At 43.6% G+C, this 17,108-nt stretch overlaps 1 protein-coding gene across 1 annotated transcript in view; it reads right to left on the bottom strand.

Moving 5' to 3' along the window:
* Positions 1 to 3,348: 3,348 nt before the first annotated feature.
* LOC139159137 (zinc finger protein 850-like) overlaps positions 3,349 to 17,108 on the bottom strand; it is a 29,858-nt gene continuing 16,098 nt past the window's right edge. Inside the window, exons 6-10 of the mRNA XM_070736493.1 lie at positions 15,915 to 16,035; positions 15,421 to 15,831; positions 14,333 to 14,443; positions 12,237 to 12,363; positions 3,349 to 11,612 (exon numbers count right to left, since the gene is read on the bottom strand). Coding sequence (XP_070592594.1) covers positions 9,679 to 11,612; positions 12,237 to 12,363; positions 14,333 to 14,443; positions 15,421 to 15,831; positions 15,915 to 16,035 — 2,704 coding nt within the window. The 3' untranslated portion in view covers positions 3,349 to 9,678. The remainder of the gene's footprint in view (positions 11,613 to 12,236; positions 12,364 to 14,332; positions 14,444 to 15,420; positions 15,832 to 15,914; positions 16,036 to 17,108) is intronic.

Raw genomic sequence — 17,108 nt, 5'->3', positions numbered from 1 at the left:
CCCTCACCAGTCTTCCTACCTCAGCTGCTCCCTGCCTGAAGAGCTGCTACTACTCATGCCCGCCCACCCATGGACGATGGGCCTTTATTTGGTCTCTGGCTTCAGCGCAGCCTGAACAGCTAAAATTCCGATGCCTCATTTTGTCATGCCAGAACCTTCCTCACACACTCTCCTCCCCTTTCCCAGTTTTGGGGGGACAGAAATGGGGGCTCTGCTCCCTCAGCGCTTCTGAGTCCAAGAAGAGCAGCTGTAAATTCTTTCCACCAAAAATTCCCACGCTTATTTTATTTATTTATTTTCTCAAACAATTATAGGGTGATAATTTGTACAAATAAAACATTAGGTAAGTAATGAGGTGGGTGAAATGAGGACCCGGATTGTGGGGGCAATATGCTGGCTCTGTTAAAAAGTGCTATTGGTAACATGTAAGCCGCCCTGAGTCTAAGGAGAAAGGCAGCATAAAAATTGAATAAATAAATAAATAAATGATAAAAAGTAACCAAAGAAGACAATAGGACAGGGATGGTAGGCACAGCGGTGTGCTTATGCAGACGCCCCTTACAGACCTCTTAGAAAGGGGGAGAGGTCAATTGTAGATAGTCTAAGGCTAAAGGTTTTGGGGTTAGGAATAGAAACCACAGAATCAGGTAGTGCATTCCAGGCGTTGATTACTCTGTTGCTGAAGTTGTATTTTTTGCAGTCAAGTTTGGAGCGGTTGACATTTAGTTTAAATAAATTTCGTGCTTGTGTGTTGTTGCGGTTGAAGGTGAAGTAGTCGTTAACAGGTAGGACATTTTCGTATATGATTTTATTAACTATAATTAAGTCGGAACGGAGACGATGGAGTTGTAAGTTGTCTAACTCTAAACCAATAATTTCAAGTCTGGCGGAGTAAGGTATTTTGTTGTGAGAAGAGGAATGAAGGACTCTTCTTGTGAAATATTTCTGGACACTCTCAATTGTGTTGTTGTCAGATATGGAATGTTGGTTCCATACACGCGAGCTGTATTCTAGGATTGGTCTGACAAATGTTTTGTAAGCTCTTGTTAGCAGTTCAAAATTACCAGAGAAGAAGCTGCGAAGGATTAGGTTAACAACTCTTAAAGCCTTTTTGGCAATGTTGTTGCAGTGGGCTATACTGTACTTGAATACATGCATCTCATAAGGCAGCTAGTGGCTCTCCTTCATTCTACTCTATGTTCTGTCGGGCTCTCTGGTAGACTCCTCCCAAAAATTCACAGGTACAAATTTCAAACACACACATGTTTGGAAATTCAAAACAATTTTCTTTATAATGATTATTCACTTAAACTAAGCCCTCTTTTTGTATAGCAAAGAGCACTCATCTCCAAACAAACTGGTAATTTGTACAAGTCCCTTATCAGTTCTGTGATACTTAGCTTGCAGCTGTGAGGCAATTCACAGTCCTTTTTCTCTCACAAAGTGAAACACACTTTGCTCTGGTTTAGTTTCAAAGCGGGGAAAAATCAGCACACAAAAGGTCAAAGTCAGTAAAGCAGGCACGAAACACAATGATCAGATAATCCTCCACAATGGCCAAACCCACAGGCTGCTATTTATAGCAGCCTCACTAATTACCACAGCCCCACCCAACCACAGGTGGCCTCATTTTCTTTGATAATAATCTCTCAGTTGTTGTTGCCTATGCATCGCTCTCCGCATGCGTGGCTGTATCATTAACTCTTGTTCTGAATCCAAGGAGGAACTAGATAATTGATCTTCTTCTGAGCTGTCTGCCCCACTCTCCTCCTCCCTGTCACTCATGTCTTCTTGGTCAGAGGAGCCTTCATCAGCAGATTCCACCGGGGGCAAAACAGGCCTGCAGCATGTGGATGTCTCCCCCACATCCACAGTCTTTGGGGCAGGAGCTGGGCCAGCGCTAACCACAACACTCTATATCTCTGGTTTCTCTTATGCACATACCCTGTTAGATGCTGACAGTTAAAAGACGACCTGCTTCTGCTGCCAGAGGAACACTTGGGGTAGTGTGGCAGAGGATGTAAAGGTGAAGAGCTATAGGTGGCAGAGAATGATGGATATGAAACTTGATTTGATTGCTACTTCTGGGCAACTGGGATTTCTCCTTCCAGAATTATCTTAAATGAGGATGTGTTCCTAACGCAGCTAGAAGAAAGAGATGTGGAAGGGACTGCAAATGTGACAAAAGGAAGCCCAGGGAAGCCATTATTATTATTATTATTATTATTATTATTATTATTATTATTATTATTATTTATTGGATTTGTATGCCGCCCCACTCCACGGCATACATATTAGAAAAGTGGAAATTCTGTGGTCATAGTATACTTAGATTTCAGTAAAGCATTTGGTAAAGTAGGTGCACAACTTACTTCTTGGTAAGCTAGAAAAATATGGGATAGACAACATCACCACTAGGTGGGTCTGTAACCAACTGACAAATTGTACTCAACGTGTAGTCCTCAATGGAACTACAGTGTTCCCTCGATTTTCGCGGGGGATGCGTTCCGAGACTGCCCGCGAAAGTCGAATTTCCGCAAAGTAGAGATGCGGAAGTAAATACATGATTTTTGGCTATGAACAGCATCACAAGCCTTCCCTTAACACTTTAAACCCCTAAAGTGCAATTTCCCATTCCCTTAGCAACCATTTAGATCATTACTCACCATGTTCATTTATTAAAGTTTATTAAAAAAAATATTTATTAAAGTCAAATGAAAGTTTGGCGATGACATATGACGTCATCGGGCGGGAAAAAACGTGGTATAGGGAAAACCCCCGCAAAGTATTTTTTAATTAATATTTTTGAAAAACCGTGGTGTAGACTTTTCACGAAGTTCGAACCCGCGAAAATCGAGGGAACACTGTACATCCATATGGAGGGAAGCAGTGGGATATCCCAAGGTTCTGTTTTAGGTCCAGTACTGTTCAATATAAACAATATATAAACAAGGGAATAGAGGGGGAACTCATCAAATTTGCCAATGAAGATCTTTTGGGATTTTGAGCTTGTCTTCTGGGGTATTAGCTGCTCTTACCAGTTTAGAGCAGCTAATACACCAGAAGACAAGCTCAAAATCCCAAAAGATCTTGACAGACGTGAACACTGGACCCTAGCTAACAAAAATAAATTCAACATAACAAGCAACTGTGAGAAGGATCTTGGAGTCCTACTGCACAATCACTTAAATATGACCCAGTAGTGTACCGCAGCTGCCAAAAAGCCAATGCAGTCCTAGTTTACATCAATAGAGGAACAGCACCAAGATCACAGGAAATCATCATATTGGTCTACATGGCATTGGTCAGGCTAAGGGAATTACAGATGAAACTCAAAAAATTAGATTATCGTGCAAACATTCATTTATTTCAATAATGCAATTTAAAAGATGAAACTTAATGTATGAAATTCATAACATGCAAGGCAAGATAGTTCAAGCATGAAGTTGTCATAATTGTGATGATTAGGGAGTATAGCTCATGAAAAACCCAAATCCACAATCTCAGAACATTAGGACATTACATGTAATCAATGAAAAAAGGATTGTGCCCAGAACAATACTGGACCTCTGAAAAGCATAAGCTGTATTGTACTTGGTTTGGGACCCTTTTGCAGCAATTACTGACTCAATGTGGCATGGCATGGAAGCTGTCAGCCTTTGGCACCGCTGACACCAGAATTCTTCAACAGCAATCTTCAGCTCTTCTGCATTGTTCAGTCTTATGTCTCTCATCTTTCTCTTGGCAATGCCCCATAGATTCTCTATGGGGTTCAGGTCAAGCAAGTTTGCTGGCCAATCAAACACAGTAATCCGTTTTTGGTGTTTTTGTCAGTGTGGGCAGGTTCCAAGTCCTGCTGGAAACTGAAGTCACCATCCCCGTAAAGCTTGTCTGTGGAAAGAAGCATGAAGCGCTCCAAAATCTCCTGGTAGATTGCTGAATTGACCCTGGACTTAACGAAGCACAGTGGACCAACACCAGCAGATGACATGGCTTCCCAAATCAACACAGAGTGTGGAAACTTTTGCATCTCATTTGGAAACCAAGGACCCAGAGAATGGAGGACGAATGGAGAGGTACACACTACAAGATGCTTAAAGTCCAGTGTGAAGTTTACCTCCCAAGAGACTTCCATGCCTCCTTCTCCTGGGAGAGACTCTTCAATGGAAAGCTCCTTCAACAGGGCTTCCAAACTGCCTCCAGACCAGTGTTTCCCAACCTTGGCAACTTGAAGATATCTGGACTTCAACTCCCAGAATACCCCAGCCAGCATAAATACTGCTCTAGACCATTGATGGCAAATCTTTTTTGGTGCCAAAAGTGTGTGTGTGTTTGTTTGTGTGTGTGTGCTAGCACATGTATACAAGCCCATGCCCATTCCCCCCTCCACGCATGCACATACCCCATCCTGCTTTTTCACATGCGCATAATCTGCTCATCCCCATGCATGTGCCCAGGCCGCACTGAAGCCTTGCACAGTGAAAAAACGCCCTTTTCCAAGTCCGAAAATCAGCTGGCTAGCATGTGTATGTGTGCAGGAGCTGACAAAGTCTCACATGCCCTCTGATATGGCTTCCATGATGTGGTGTGGCACCTGTGGCATGTGTGCCATACATTTGCCATCACGGCTATAGAGCTACCTCTCCCACAGAGGAAAGGCACAGAGGGGTACATTGTTTATAAGGGTCCCCAGAAGAAGTGTGCAGACAGAAGAAGCGATGCAGAAGGTGCAGCTAAGGGGCTACTGGAGAACTTCTACACCTTGGGCAGAGGACTGGACCAGAAGACTTCAAAGGTCCCTTCTGGCCGTGTGATGTGTTATAATCATAGGTTCATAGGCACTGAACATTGGAATGGAATATTACTGGAGGGTGATGTTTTAGCCCAATTGGGTGCTGAATAAAACCTTATTCTTCCTCTATGAAGGGGCAGCAAAGTCCAGGCTGAGCAAGCAAGTTGCAGAATCCATGACCACGTGGAAAATAATTAACTTGATATACAGCATGAAGAAAACGTATAGCTAACTTCCATATAAGGAAATATATGCCTTATTCTCATTCCTTTGCTAATCACCAGTAAACACACAATCCAGGAAAAGGCAAAGAATGGAGCTTCCATTAATTATCTATAGGGAAGTCACGAGGAGGTTGCCTTATACAGTGCATGAGTGAATGGTAGTTGCAGGATGGCCTAATGTATGTGGCGTTCACGAATTGGTTATTCTGTACCACATGTCAGGAAAAGTGAAATACAATAAAAGGAGCTATCTTGATTCAATAGAGGTCGTCTCATTGAGAGAAAATTATCTCCGTTGCTTCATTTTGATGTGGCAATCATGGCATCCTGTGCCTCCCTAGAGGTCGACCCACTGGGGGAGGGCTGTTTGCCTTCAGTGATGAGTCTTAAAAACGCCATGGTCACTCAAAGAATCCCACAAATAGATCACAGAATAAATCAAGCGACATTTCAGACATGAGTCACAAATAAACAGAGAGCATTAAGTGAAGACCCGACTCCATTGACGAATCCATAGAACTAGAAAAGATGGGAGGAAGGAGAGGAACAAAAACTGACAGATGCATTCCATCAGAGCAGCATCATTACGGGTCCTGGTGCTTGCTAAGAATTGACACTGCTTTGATAACACAGCCAATCAATCAACCAGAGATCTCCAGAAGTTGTGGGTGCTCCAATACGGGAGGTTTGTAAGAAGAGATTGGGCAACCATTTATCTGAAATGGTATAGGCCAGGGGTATATGCCTGAGCAAGAGGGCTGGACAAGAAGACCCCCAATGTCCCTTCTATTCTGGATTCTTTGGTTACATTAAACTTTGGTTACATTGAAAATAACGCTTACTGAATGCAGGATTTCATAAACAAACTCCACTTTTATTGTCCTCTCTTCCGTATTCAAAATACAACACAGACTGTCACATTCCTCTCTCTTTATCTTTAGCAATTAGAGCCCACAAACATTCCTCCACGCCCCCTCCCTTATCTTAAAATTTATGTCTATACAGCGTAGTTCAAAAGTACCAGAAATAGCTGGGAAATAACAAAGAATAAGCTAACTCACTCTGGAGCCAAAACAACACACGTCCCATGATAGATTTACAACATTGAAAACTCCGCCCTTCTTCCCCGCTGGCACCCTGTGACGAATACATCACTCCACTAATTAACCCATTCATCCCCTTAATATCTTTTCCCTAACACTTGCTCCCTGTGCCTTTGAACTCTTCTGAAGTGAGGATTTAACCAGCGATTGTCTGTCTCCTCTTCACTGGAGTCTGGACTCATAGCAACATCCTGTGCCTGGCCTCCCACCTGTTCTGATACCTGTAACCCGGGGCCTGCCACTAATTCATAAACACTATCTGTATCAGAGTCCTCAAGCTCTTCATCATCCTCCAAATGACCAGGATTATGTATAACACCTTCCAACTCAGTTGTTTTGATATTCTAAGACACAGATAGTGAACCTATGGCAATGATGGCGAACCTATCGCACGGGTGCCACAGGTGGCATGTGGAGTCATATCTGCTGGCACACAAGCTGCTGCCCTAGTTCAGCTCCAATTCACATGTGCATGCTGGCCAGCTGATTTTTGGCTTGCATGGAGATTTTGGGAGGGCATTTTTGGCTTCTGGAGGGCCTCTGAGGGAATGGGGGAGGGTTTTTTTTGCCTTCCCCAGCTCCAGGGAAGCCTCTGGAGCCTGGGGAGGGTGAAAAATTGGCCTATCGGACCCACCAGAAGTTGGGAAATGGTCTATTTCTGGCATCCAGAGGGGTGCAGGGGAGGCCATTTTCACCCTCTCCATGCACAAAATTATGGTGTGGGCGTGATTGCACTCGCACACTTTTGGCACCCAAGGAAAGAAAGGTTTGCTATTACTGTTCTAAGAGCTTGGTTCAAAATAGCAATATTTGCTCAGCAGTAACCCAGAAGTAGTTTGTCACTGCTGCAGTTCAATATGTTTTTTTTACTGTCCCTAAATAGCCTTGTTTTGCCCCGTCCAAACATGACAAAGAGTTTCAGGCAATAAAACCTGAAATAATTTATTGAACAAAGCAATTAAATACTTTTAGTTGCACATAAACAAAGGTAGCAATAAAAAAAGAAGACACAAATAAATTAGTAGCTATATTAAGGGTAGGAATGTATGTAAGGAAAAGAATACAGAGACCGAGATGGATTCTTACAGCCTTCAGTTTGAGTCTATCTTCCTCAGATAGCAATATGGACCTGCCGTCTTGCAAATCCCAGTGGTCTCCTATTCAGTCCCTAATAAGAACTAATCCTTATCTTATCTACATGAGATTAGCCAGGTGCTGGAAATTAACTGAACTCATTTTTAGTGTAACCTGCCCTGCTACAGGATATCAGGTACAGGATCTGTCCATCCAGAATGTTACGCATTCAGCTGTAGAGAATTATTATTATTATTATTATTATTATTATTATTTATTAGATTTGTATGCCGCCCCTCTCCGAGGACTCGGAGTGGCTTCCAACAAACAATACAGTCTACAAATCCAATGTTAAAACAGAACACATTAAGAAACCCTTATTAAAAACAATCACACAATTCAGTAAACCATGCATAAAACGGGACAGCCAGGGGAATCAATTTCCCCATGCCTGGCGACATAGGTGGGTTTTTAAGAGTTTGCGGAAGGCAAGGATGGTGGGGGCAGTCCTAATCTCCGGGGAGAGCTGATTCCAGAGGGCCAGGGCTGCCACAGAGAAGGCTCTCCCCTGGGTCCCACCAAACGACATTCCTCCTTTGAGTTCAGGTAATCTTTCTACATCAGACACAATTGTTTGTTCATTCATTCATTCGTTCAATCAATCAATCAATCAATCAATCAATCAATCAATTTATATGCCAGACATCTTGCAGTTCAAGGCAACTCTTTTACCTCCCAATTTCAGGCTCGCTTTTCAATGTAAATGTAAAGAGCAGAAATGTAAATTTAAATAGCCAGATATACTTAGAAACATAGAAGATTGACGACAGAAAAAGATCTCATGGTCCATCTAGTCTGCCCTTATACCATTTCCTGTATTTTATCTTAGGATGGATAAATGTTTATCCCAGGCATGTTTAAATTCAGTTACTCTACTTTCTAGGGGCTTACTTTCTCAGCTTGTTATTAATCACATCTTGGTGTAGCCAATGGACAAACCCATGTAGGGAGTATATTACAGTTCAGGAAATTGCAGAGCTGTTTTAATAATGGATTGAGTAAACTGGGGATGCACTGCATGGAAAGGAAGGGAGCAAATAATATAATGGGGAGAAAAAGAAATAAAAATTATTTCCAGTCTGAATTCCTAACCCTTTTTCTCAAAGTGTCTTGTAGACTTCTGGGAAATATGTGCAGGAAATGTGGAATGAATGAGACAACTTTAATTGATTTATCCAAAATGTAATTTTATCCGTATGTTTGGATGACAATACTTCTTTGTGGGTCATCCCATCAGTAGTCAGGCCACAGTTCTACCTTAAGCTCTTTCTTTATTCAGGTGCTTATAGTTTTTCTCCCGCATGAATGTTTGAGGAAGCCAATCTATGTCTGTGCTTTGGAAAAGCAGTTGCGGCCACGACACCCCTCTTTCATAGGAGGGTTCCTCCCAGTTTGTGTGGCAATCTCAACTATGGAGCTGGGGTGGCGCAGCAGGTAGAGTGCTGTACTGCAGGCCACTGAAGCTGACTGTAGATCTGAAGGTCAGCGGTTCAAATCTCATCACCGACTCAAGGTTGACTCAGCCTTCCAGCCTTCCGAGGTGGGTAAAACGAGGACCCGGATTGTGGGGGCAATAGCCTAGCTCTGTTAAAAAGTGCTATTGTTAACATGTTGTAAGCCGCCCTGAGTCTAAGGAGAAGGGCGGCATAAAAATCGAATAAATAAATAAATAAACTTGCAGGGTCCAGAAGGGTAGAGTTAAGAGCAATAGCCTGCTGTTGCAGAAGGCATGTAACGTGTTGAAGCATGTCGTGCAGAGTTGCTAATGCCGTGCTGTGTTGTGTCCACTCCTTGGAAATCAGAGAATCATCACAGGACCATGAACAACATTCCAGGTCAAACAAAAGAACTTTGCACGTTCTATGCAATAAGCAGCTTTCTTTTCATTTCTGGATGAATAATTTGATTGTTTTGACTGAAGTTCATTCCATAGATGTACATGCTTTCTTCATAGAAACATAGAGGTCTGACGGCAGAAAAAGACCTCATGGTCTATCTAGTCTGCCCTTATACTATTTTCTGTATTTTATCTTAGGATGGATATATGTTTATCCCAAGCATGTTTAAATTCAGTTACTGTGGATTTATCTACCACGTCTGCTGGAAGTTTGTTCCAAGGATCTACTACTCTTTCAGTAAAATAATATTTTCTCATGTTGCTTTTGATCTTTCCCCCAACTAACTTCAGATTGTGTCTCCTTGTTCTTGTGTTCACTTTCCTATTAAAAACACTTCCCTCCTGGCCCTTATTTAACCCTTTAATATATTTAAATGTTTCGATCATGTCCCCCCTTTTCCTTCAGTGGGCATAATCCATTCCAAGCAAATCTCTTTCCAAACTATGAATTGATATGGATTTTTGCCACTTTGGATTCAAATGTATTGTAAATGTATTGAAATTGTTGGAGTTTTCTCCACACTACATTCATTTATATGGTCTCTCTTCTCTATGGGTCCTTTTATGATAATTAAGTTGTCCTCTCCGAACAAAGTTTTCTCCACACTCTGTGCATTTATGTGGTTTCTCTCCTGAATGGGTTCTTTCGTGAGTAATAAGATGACCTTTCTGAGTAAATTCCTTCCCACACTCCATGCACTTATATGGTCTCTGTCCAGTATGGATCCGTCCGTGTTGAATAAGTTCTGTGCTCCAATGAAAGCTTTTCCCACACTCTAAGCATTTATATGGCCTCACCCCTGTGTGGATTCTTTCATGAGAATTCAGATGTCCTTTCTGAGCAAAGCTCTTCCCACATGTTATACACCGATATGGTTTCTCCCCTGTATGGATTCTTTCATGATGGGTAAGATGTCCTTTCTGAGTAAATTGCTTTCCACACTCCATGCATTTATATGGTCTCTCCCCAGTGTGGATTCTCTTATGATGAATAAGTTCTGAATTCCGAAGAAAGCTTTTCCCACACTCCACGCACTTATATGGTCTTTCCCCCGCATGCATCTTTTGGTGGAGGGTAAGCTCAAATTTGGTAATAAAGCTCTTCCCACATTCCGTGCATTTATATGGTCTCTCTCCCATATGGATCCTTTTGTGAGAATTAAGACTTCCTTTCTGAATGAAGCTTTTCCCACACTCCAAGCATTTATACAGTCTATCCACTGTGTGGATCTTTTGATGTCGAATAAGGTCACTGTTGTCAAAAAAGCTCTTTCTGCATTCCAGGCATTTATGTGGTCTCTCCCCGGTGTGGATCCTTTGATGGGAAATAATATCACTACTCTCAGCAAATGTCTTTCCACACTCCTTGCAGCTATACGTTTTTTCACCTGTGTGGACCTTCTGATGGCGAGCCAGATTACAGTTTGTACTGAAGTCCTTTCCACATTCTATGCATTTATAAGGTTTCTGTCCCATATGAGTCTTTTCATGGCGAGTAAGATGTCCTTTCCGGGTAAAGCTCTTTCCACACTCTAAGCATTTGTACGGTTTCTCACCCGCATGGATCCTTTTATGAATGTTAAAAGAACTAGAGCTATTAAAGCCCTTTCCACACTCTATGCATTTATACTGATCCTCACCGGTGTGCATTCTTTCGTGATGAGTAAAGATTCTGTAGTTATTAAAGCTTTTTCCACACTCCGTACATTTATATGGTCTCTCCTTTCTGTGGATCCTTCGGTGGTGACTAAGGTTTCTGCTGTCAAAAAAGCCCTTTCCACATTCTATGCATTTATATGGCCTCTCTCCTGTATGCATCCTTCGGTGCCGAATAAAATCTCTGTTCTCAATAAAGCACTTCCCACATTCCAGGCATTTATATGGTCGTTCCCCTGTATGGATTCTCTTGTGACGAATAAACTGTGTGTTTCGAGAAAAGCTTTTCCCACACTCTGTGCATTTATACGGTTTCTCCCCTGTGTGGATCCTCTGATGACGATTAAGTGAACTGTTGCTACAGAAGTTCTTCCCACACTTCATACAGACCTTCGTGTCTCTGCTCAGACTGAAACACTTCCCCAATTTTACAAATATATGTGGATTGTGTTTCCTGTGCAGTTTCTTAGGTAAAGAAAGAGAGACTGAACGACTGGTGGATTCCGCATACTGTCTGTGGCCGTACTGTTTTCCTTTGCTCTGGCTTCTGCCATATTTAGCTAAATCCAATTCATTTCTCTGTCTCTTGTCCTTTCTCTTCCCTTTCTGATCTTGCTGGATCAGGAAGTCATGGATTTTAATAGGAAGATAACTGGAAGACCTCTCCCCTTGATCTTCTGAGTGGCCGTTCTCTTGCAGTCTTGCATCTTGTTGATGGTCAAAAAGCACTTCTTCTATTTGAAGGTTTGCTGTTTGCGTTGGCGTTAACCTTACCTGTTTCTCAATGTCATTCTCCAATCTGTCACCTGATTGGAAAAAGCAAATATAAGTTCCCATTAGAATTTAGTAAATTGGTTCTTAGCTGTCCTTCTAGAATGAGGGAGCAGGACAGCTCCTCAAAAGCCACCATTCAATCTAACAGTACTGAATTCCTAAACATAAATCTTCAACAGAGGCTCTTTTAAAAAGGATGAGGCTACAGAGGACTCAGTATAGAGAACATTATCTAGACTTATTTTATGGGTCAGGATTACATATAACATTATGTTTGTGACCTCTAGAGGGGTTAGTATACCAAGATAATGATCCTTCTAATCTTGTTTGACATCTCTGCTGCTTTTCATAGAATCAAAAATTCTGAACCACCTCCGATTCCGAAGTCAGAAACTGAAAATAATATTTTGCAGTTTCTCTTTTCCCAAGGGACAGTTCCGGAACAATATTGAGGGGGAAGGGTGATGAATGGGTGACTGGGCCCAAGGTTGCTTGTGGCTGTGGTCTTCCTCAAAGTTTGACATCTCCTAAATTAACATGGACATGAAGCTACTGGTTTACGTAGCCAATCAGCAGGTTAAGTAAATGAGTGCAGGGATCTTTGTTTAACTTGAAACTTTACCTTATTTAGCTCCCAGAGCAAAGAGGGTCCTTACCCAGAGTGGCCATATTGCTAGTAACCTCCAGCATGACTTCCCTGCACAAGGCCTTCTGGCTAGAGTCCAACAGTGCCCACTCCTCCTCTGTGAAGTCCACAGCCATTTCCTCAAAAGGATCGGAGTCCTAGAAAGAGAAAGAATACTATCCCTAATAGACAATCCTCTCCTTTGTTTCCTTTCTTACTGCACAAAACACAAAAGAAGCTTTGCAAGTGTTGTGGTTAGCTCTGGCCCAGCTCCTGCCCCAAGGACTGTGGATGTGGGGGAGACATCCACATGCTGCAGGCCTGTTTTGCCTCCGGTGGAATCTGCTGATGAAGGCTCCTCTGACCAAGAAGACATGAGTGACAGGGAGGAGGAGAGTGGGGCAGACAGCTCAGAAGGAGATAAATTATCTAGCTCCTCCTTGGATTCAGAACATGAGTTAATGATATAGCCACGCATGCGGAGAGCGATGCATAGGCAACAACAACTGAGAGATTATTATCAAAGAAAATGAGGCCACCTGTGGTTGGGTGGGGCTGTGGTAATTAGTGAGGCTGCTATAAATAGAAGCCTGTGGGTTTGGCCATTGTGGAGGATTATCTGATCATTGTGTTTCATGACTGCTTTACTGACTTTGACCTTTTATGTGCTGATTTTTCCCGCTTTGAAACTAAACCAGAGCAAAGTGTGTTTCAATTTGTGAAAGAAGGACTGTGAATTGCCTCACAGCTGCAAGCTAAGTATCACAGAACTGATAAGGGACTTGTACAAATTACCAGTTTGTTTGGAGACGAGTGCTCTTTGCTATACCAAAAGAGGGCTTAGTTTAAGTGACTTTTCATTATAAAGAACATTGTTCCGAATTTTCAAACGTGTGTGTCTGAAATTTGTACCTGTGAATTTTTGGGAGGAGTGTACCAGAGAGCCCGACAGAACAGCAAGAGACCAATTGGTCCTTTTCTAACAGGGCAGGTATGTCTATAGGTCCCCGTGGTCCAAAGAACAACCACCTGAGGCTACTGCTGCAAAGGTGCAAAATATGGCTTAGATGCATTTGAGTTTTAGGATGACAAGACCCCCCTTGGGGAGTTGCCAACAGCTGCAGAATAACTCTGCAAGATTTTGGGGAGCAGAATCCCCTGGGAGCACCTGCCTGGTTCAGCAAACTCCCTTTCAAAATAGGATGAAGCCACCAGGAACTTCTTTCCTGGCCTGTTTCAAAATTTTGGAAATAACCAGCAATCTCATTATTACAGCCATTCAGGGTTTACTTAGGTTTTACAGAGGAAACCTTCCCTTCAAGTGATTCATTTTTAAGTGAATACGTTGGCATATTTCTAAGGCAGTTATTTTCCAATTCCTAACTGGTTTTCACATTCAGTTGAAACATTCAGCTGAAACATATTATGTATTAAGCTCTTTCAATAGATCAATTACATTTCATAATACAAGCCTCTCATCTTGTGAACGATCCTTTGCTTACAAACGAAGAACAATCTTCATCAGACATCGGCATCAGACCAGAATATCTCCGGGACTGCCTTCTGCCGCACGAATCCCAGCGACCCGTTAGGTCCCACAGAGTTGGCCTTCTCCGGGTCCCGTCGACTAAGCAATGTTGTTTGGCGGGACCCAGGAGAAGAGCCTCCTCTGTGGTGAACCCTGCCCTCTGGAACCAGCTCCCCCCAGATATCAGAGTTGCCCCCACCCTCCTTGCCTTTCGCAAGCTCCTTAAAACCCACCTCTGTCGTCAGGCATGGGGGAATTGAAATTTCCCTTCCCCCTAGGCTTATAGAATTTATACATGGTATGCTTGTATGTATGATTGGTTCTTTAAATTGGGGTTTTTTAGATTATTTTTCATATTAGATTTGTTTACATTGTCTTTTTATACTGTTGTTAGCCGCCCCGAGTCTTCGGAGAGGGGCGGCATACAAATCTAACAAACAAACAAATAAATAAATCTTGAAAGTGACTGAGTGTGGCTCAGAGGATTATTCTGAGGAGATACTATGTTTGAATGCACAAGCTCAGCATTTGGTTGTAAAGACAGCTGTAGAATGGAAGGAGATTGAACTTTACTGCTTTCAGAAGAAACTTATACTTGCCTGACAAGGTGGCCCAAGTTGGATCCTCCTGAAATGAAGCTGTTGAGAAGGTTTGGATTGATCTTTTTCCTGGTGCTCTCCTGAGATCTCTCTTGCGAATGGCTCCTGCACCTGAAAAAAAACCAGCCTGGTTTATGACCCATTTTCAAATGACTATTGCCATTTATTTTATTTATTTATTTATTGGATTTGTATGCCGCCCCTCTCCGGAGACTCGGGGCGGCTAACAGCAACAATAAAACAGTGTACAATAATAATCTGATACTAGAGATGATTTAAAAACCCATTAATACAAAAAACCAAACATACATACATACATACCATGCATAGAATTGTAAAGGCCTAGGGGGAAAGAGGATCTCATTTCCCCCATGCCTGACGGCAGAGGTGGGTTTTAAGTAGCTTACGAAAGGCAAGGAGGGTGGGGGCAATTCTAATCTTCGGGGGGAGTTGGTTCCAGAGGGCCGGGGCCACCACAGAGAAGGCTCTTCCCCTGGAGAAGATCCACTCTGTGGGACCTAATCGGTCGCTGGGATTCGTGCAGCAGAAGGCGGTCCCTGAGATAATCTGGTCCGGTGCCATGAAGGGCTTTATAGGTCATAACCAACACTTTGAATTGTGACCGGAAACCGATCGGCAACCAATGCAGACTGCGGAGTGTTGGTGTGACATGGGCATACTTAGCTGTACACCATACCAACTTATGTTCTCAAGATGGATGTTCCCAGATACTGTTTGTAAAGAAGTGAAGGAATGCAGGAATTGAAATTAAGATCTGTTATATCATAAAGGAGAATGATTAGTTTGAAGAATGTCAGCTGATATGGAACAAATGGTTCAGTTCATTCATGCATTAAAGGAAAGAAAGGCAGGGTGGAGAAGGGGTTGGATGTTTCTTTCATTCTATTGAATTAACTCTAAAAGGAAAAATAAACATTCGCATCAAGGAAAAAACAGATTTCTTAAAAGTATTACATAGGTTTCAGAAAATCCTGCACGGATGTCTTTTTTATTCTGTGAGTTGATACAGACAGGGCTAGATATGTTTTATAATCCCCCAAGGGACGCCCAGGTTGAAAATCCCTCACCTGCTGCCCCTTTCCGGGATCCGGGGCGGCTGCGGGGCCGACCAGGCAGCCTTCGGCCAGGGCCACCGCCTGGGCACAGCTCTCCGCCCCGCACTCCCTCACCCAGCCCGACAGCTCCGGGGGCAGCCGGGCCAGCAGCTGCTCCAGCACCACCAGGTCCAGCATCTCGGCTTTGCTGCTCTGCTCGGGTCGCAGCCATTCCTGGCACACCCGGTACAGGCGGCTGCAAAGCGCCCGGGGCCCCTCGGTCTCTAGGGAGGCGCAGCTGCGGAAGCGCCATCGTTCAGGCTCGGAGCTGCGGGGCTCCTCGGGGAGGCCGCTCCCCGCCTGAAGGGGAGACTCCCGGGCCTCCATTCGGTCTCCGGCTTCAGCGCAGCCCCCAACGGGCGAGGCGGAGAAGGGACTCTCTCTCTTCGGTCACTGACAGCAGTTCGCTTCACCGTGAGACGCTTCGGACGTGCCCAGATAGCCGGCCGTCCTTTCGCACGTTTCACTTCCGAGAGCGCAAAATACTCTCCGAGCCGAACAGAGAAGCCAAAGGAGATCCGAGGTGAGGAGAGCCGCCCCCGAAGCGCCGCTCGGCTCTGCTGCCTTCGCACCGTCAGCGTCTGCGGCCTAGGTCAGGGACCAGAAGCCGCAGCCGAGGCTCCTTTTCCTGCTTCGAATTCTCCTCAAGGCCTCTTCTCGTGAAGAAAGAAGGCGTTTCCTCCGGGTTTCTCCGCCTCAGCAGAGAAGCCGCAAGCAGCTCCCCGTACAATTCACTAGCCCCGCCCACTTCCCGGGCCTCCCAAGGATTGGGTCATAGAGTCCTCTTTCCCAGAGAGGCAAAACACCGCTACGCGAGAGTGCCTTCCACTGCCAAGTCCCAAAGGTGCCTTTTTATAAAGAGGCGGCTGGGCTTTTTCTTTCATGTGCTTTTTGAGTGTTCCCTTTATTTTTTAGAGCAGTGTATATTGTTTGGACCGTTTATCCAGAGCTTCCTGGCCTTAAAAAGTGGCAGTCAAGAACAAGCGTCACACACATTTATTTATTTATTTATTCATTCATTTGTCCAATACATAAATACATAGGAAGAAAACAGACATGTGATAATATAAAAAGAGGGTGAAGGTGAACTTAGAGAAGAGGATATATGAAAGGAAGAGAATATATAAGATAGGTGAAAGAAAGGAAAGACAATTAGACAGGGGACGAAAGGCATACCAGTGCACTTATATACGCCCCTTACTGGCCTCTTAGGAACCTGGAGAGGTCAATCGTGGAGAGTCTAAGGGAGAAGTGTTGGGGGTTAGGGGTTGACACAATTGAGTCCGGTAGTGAGTTCCAAGCTTCGATAACTCGATTGTTGAAATCATACTTTTTACAGTCAAGTTTGGCGCGGTTTGTATTAAGTTTGAATCTGTTGCGTCCTCTTGTGTTATTGCGGTTGAAGCTGAAGTAGTCATTGACTGGTAAGACATTGCAGCATGTGATCTTGTGGGCAATGCTCAGATTGTGTTTTAGGCGTCGTAGTTCTAGGCTTTCTAGGCCTAGGATTGTTATACTGGTCCTCAGTGTTCAAAACACCGAGCGCTTGCGATGACACCAAGCCCAGAGAGACGTCATCGGTTTTATGGTCTCTAATGGGGGTTATAAGGCCGTCGGAAGTCACATCAGCTCTGCAGGGCATGAAAAACAGTGCCCCTGGT

The sequence above is a fragment of the Erythrolamprus reginae genome, chromosome 2 (genome assembly GCF_031021105.1).
Source record: "Erythrolamprus reginae isolate rEryReg1 chromosome 2, rEryReg1.hap1, whole genome shotgun sequence".
NCBI classification, from domain to species: domain Eukaryota; kingdom Metazoa; phylum Chordata; class Lepidosauria; order Squamata; family Dipsadidae; genus Erythrolamprus; species Erythrolamprus reginae.
This window is presented reverse-complemented; position numbering and strand designations above follow the sequence as displayed.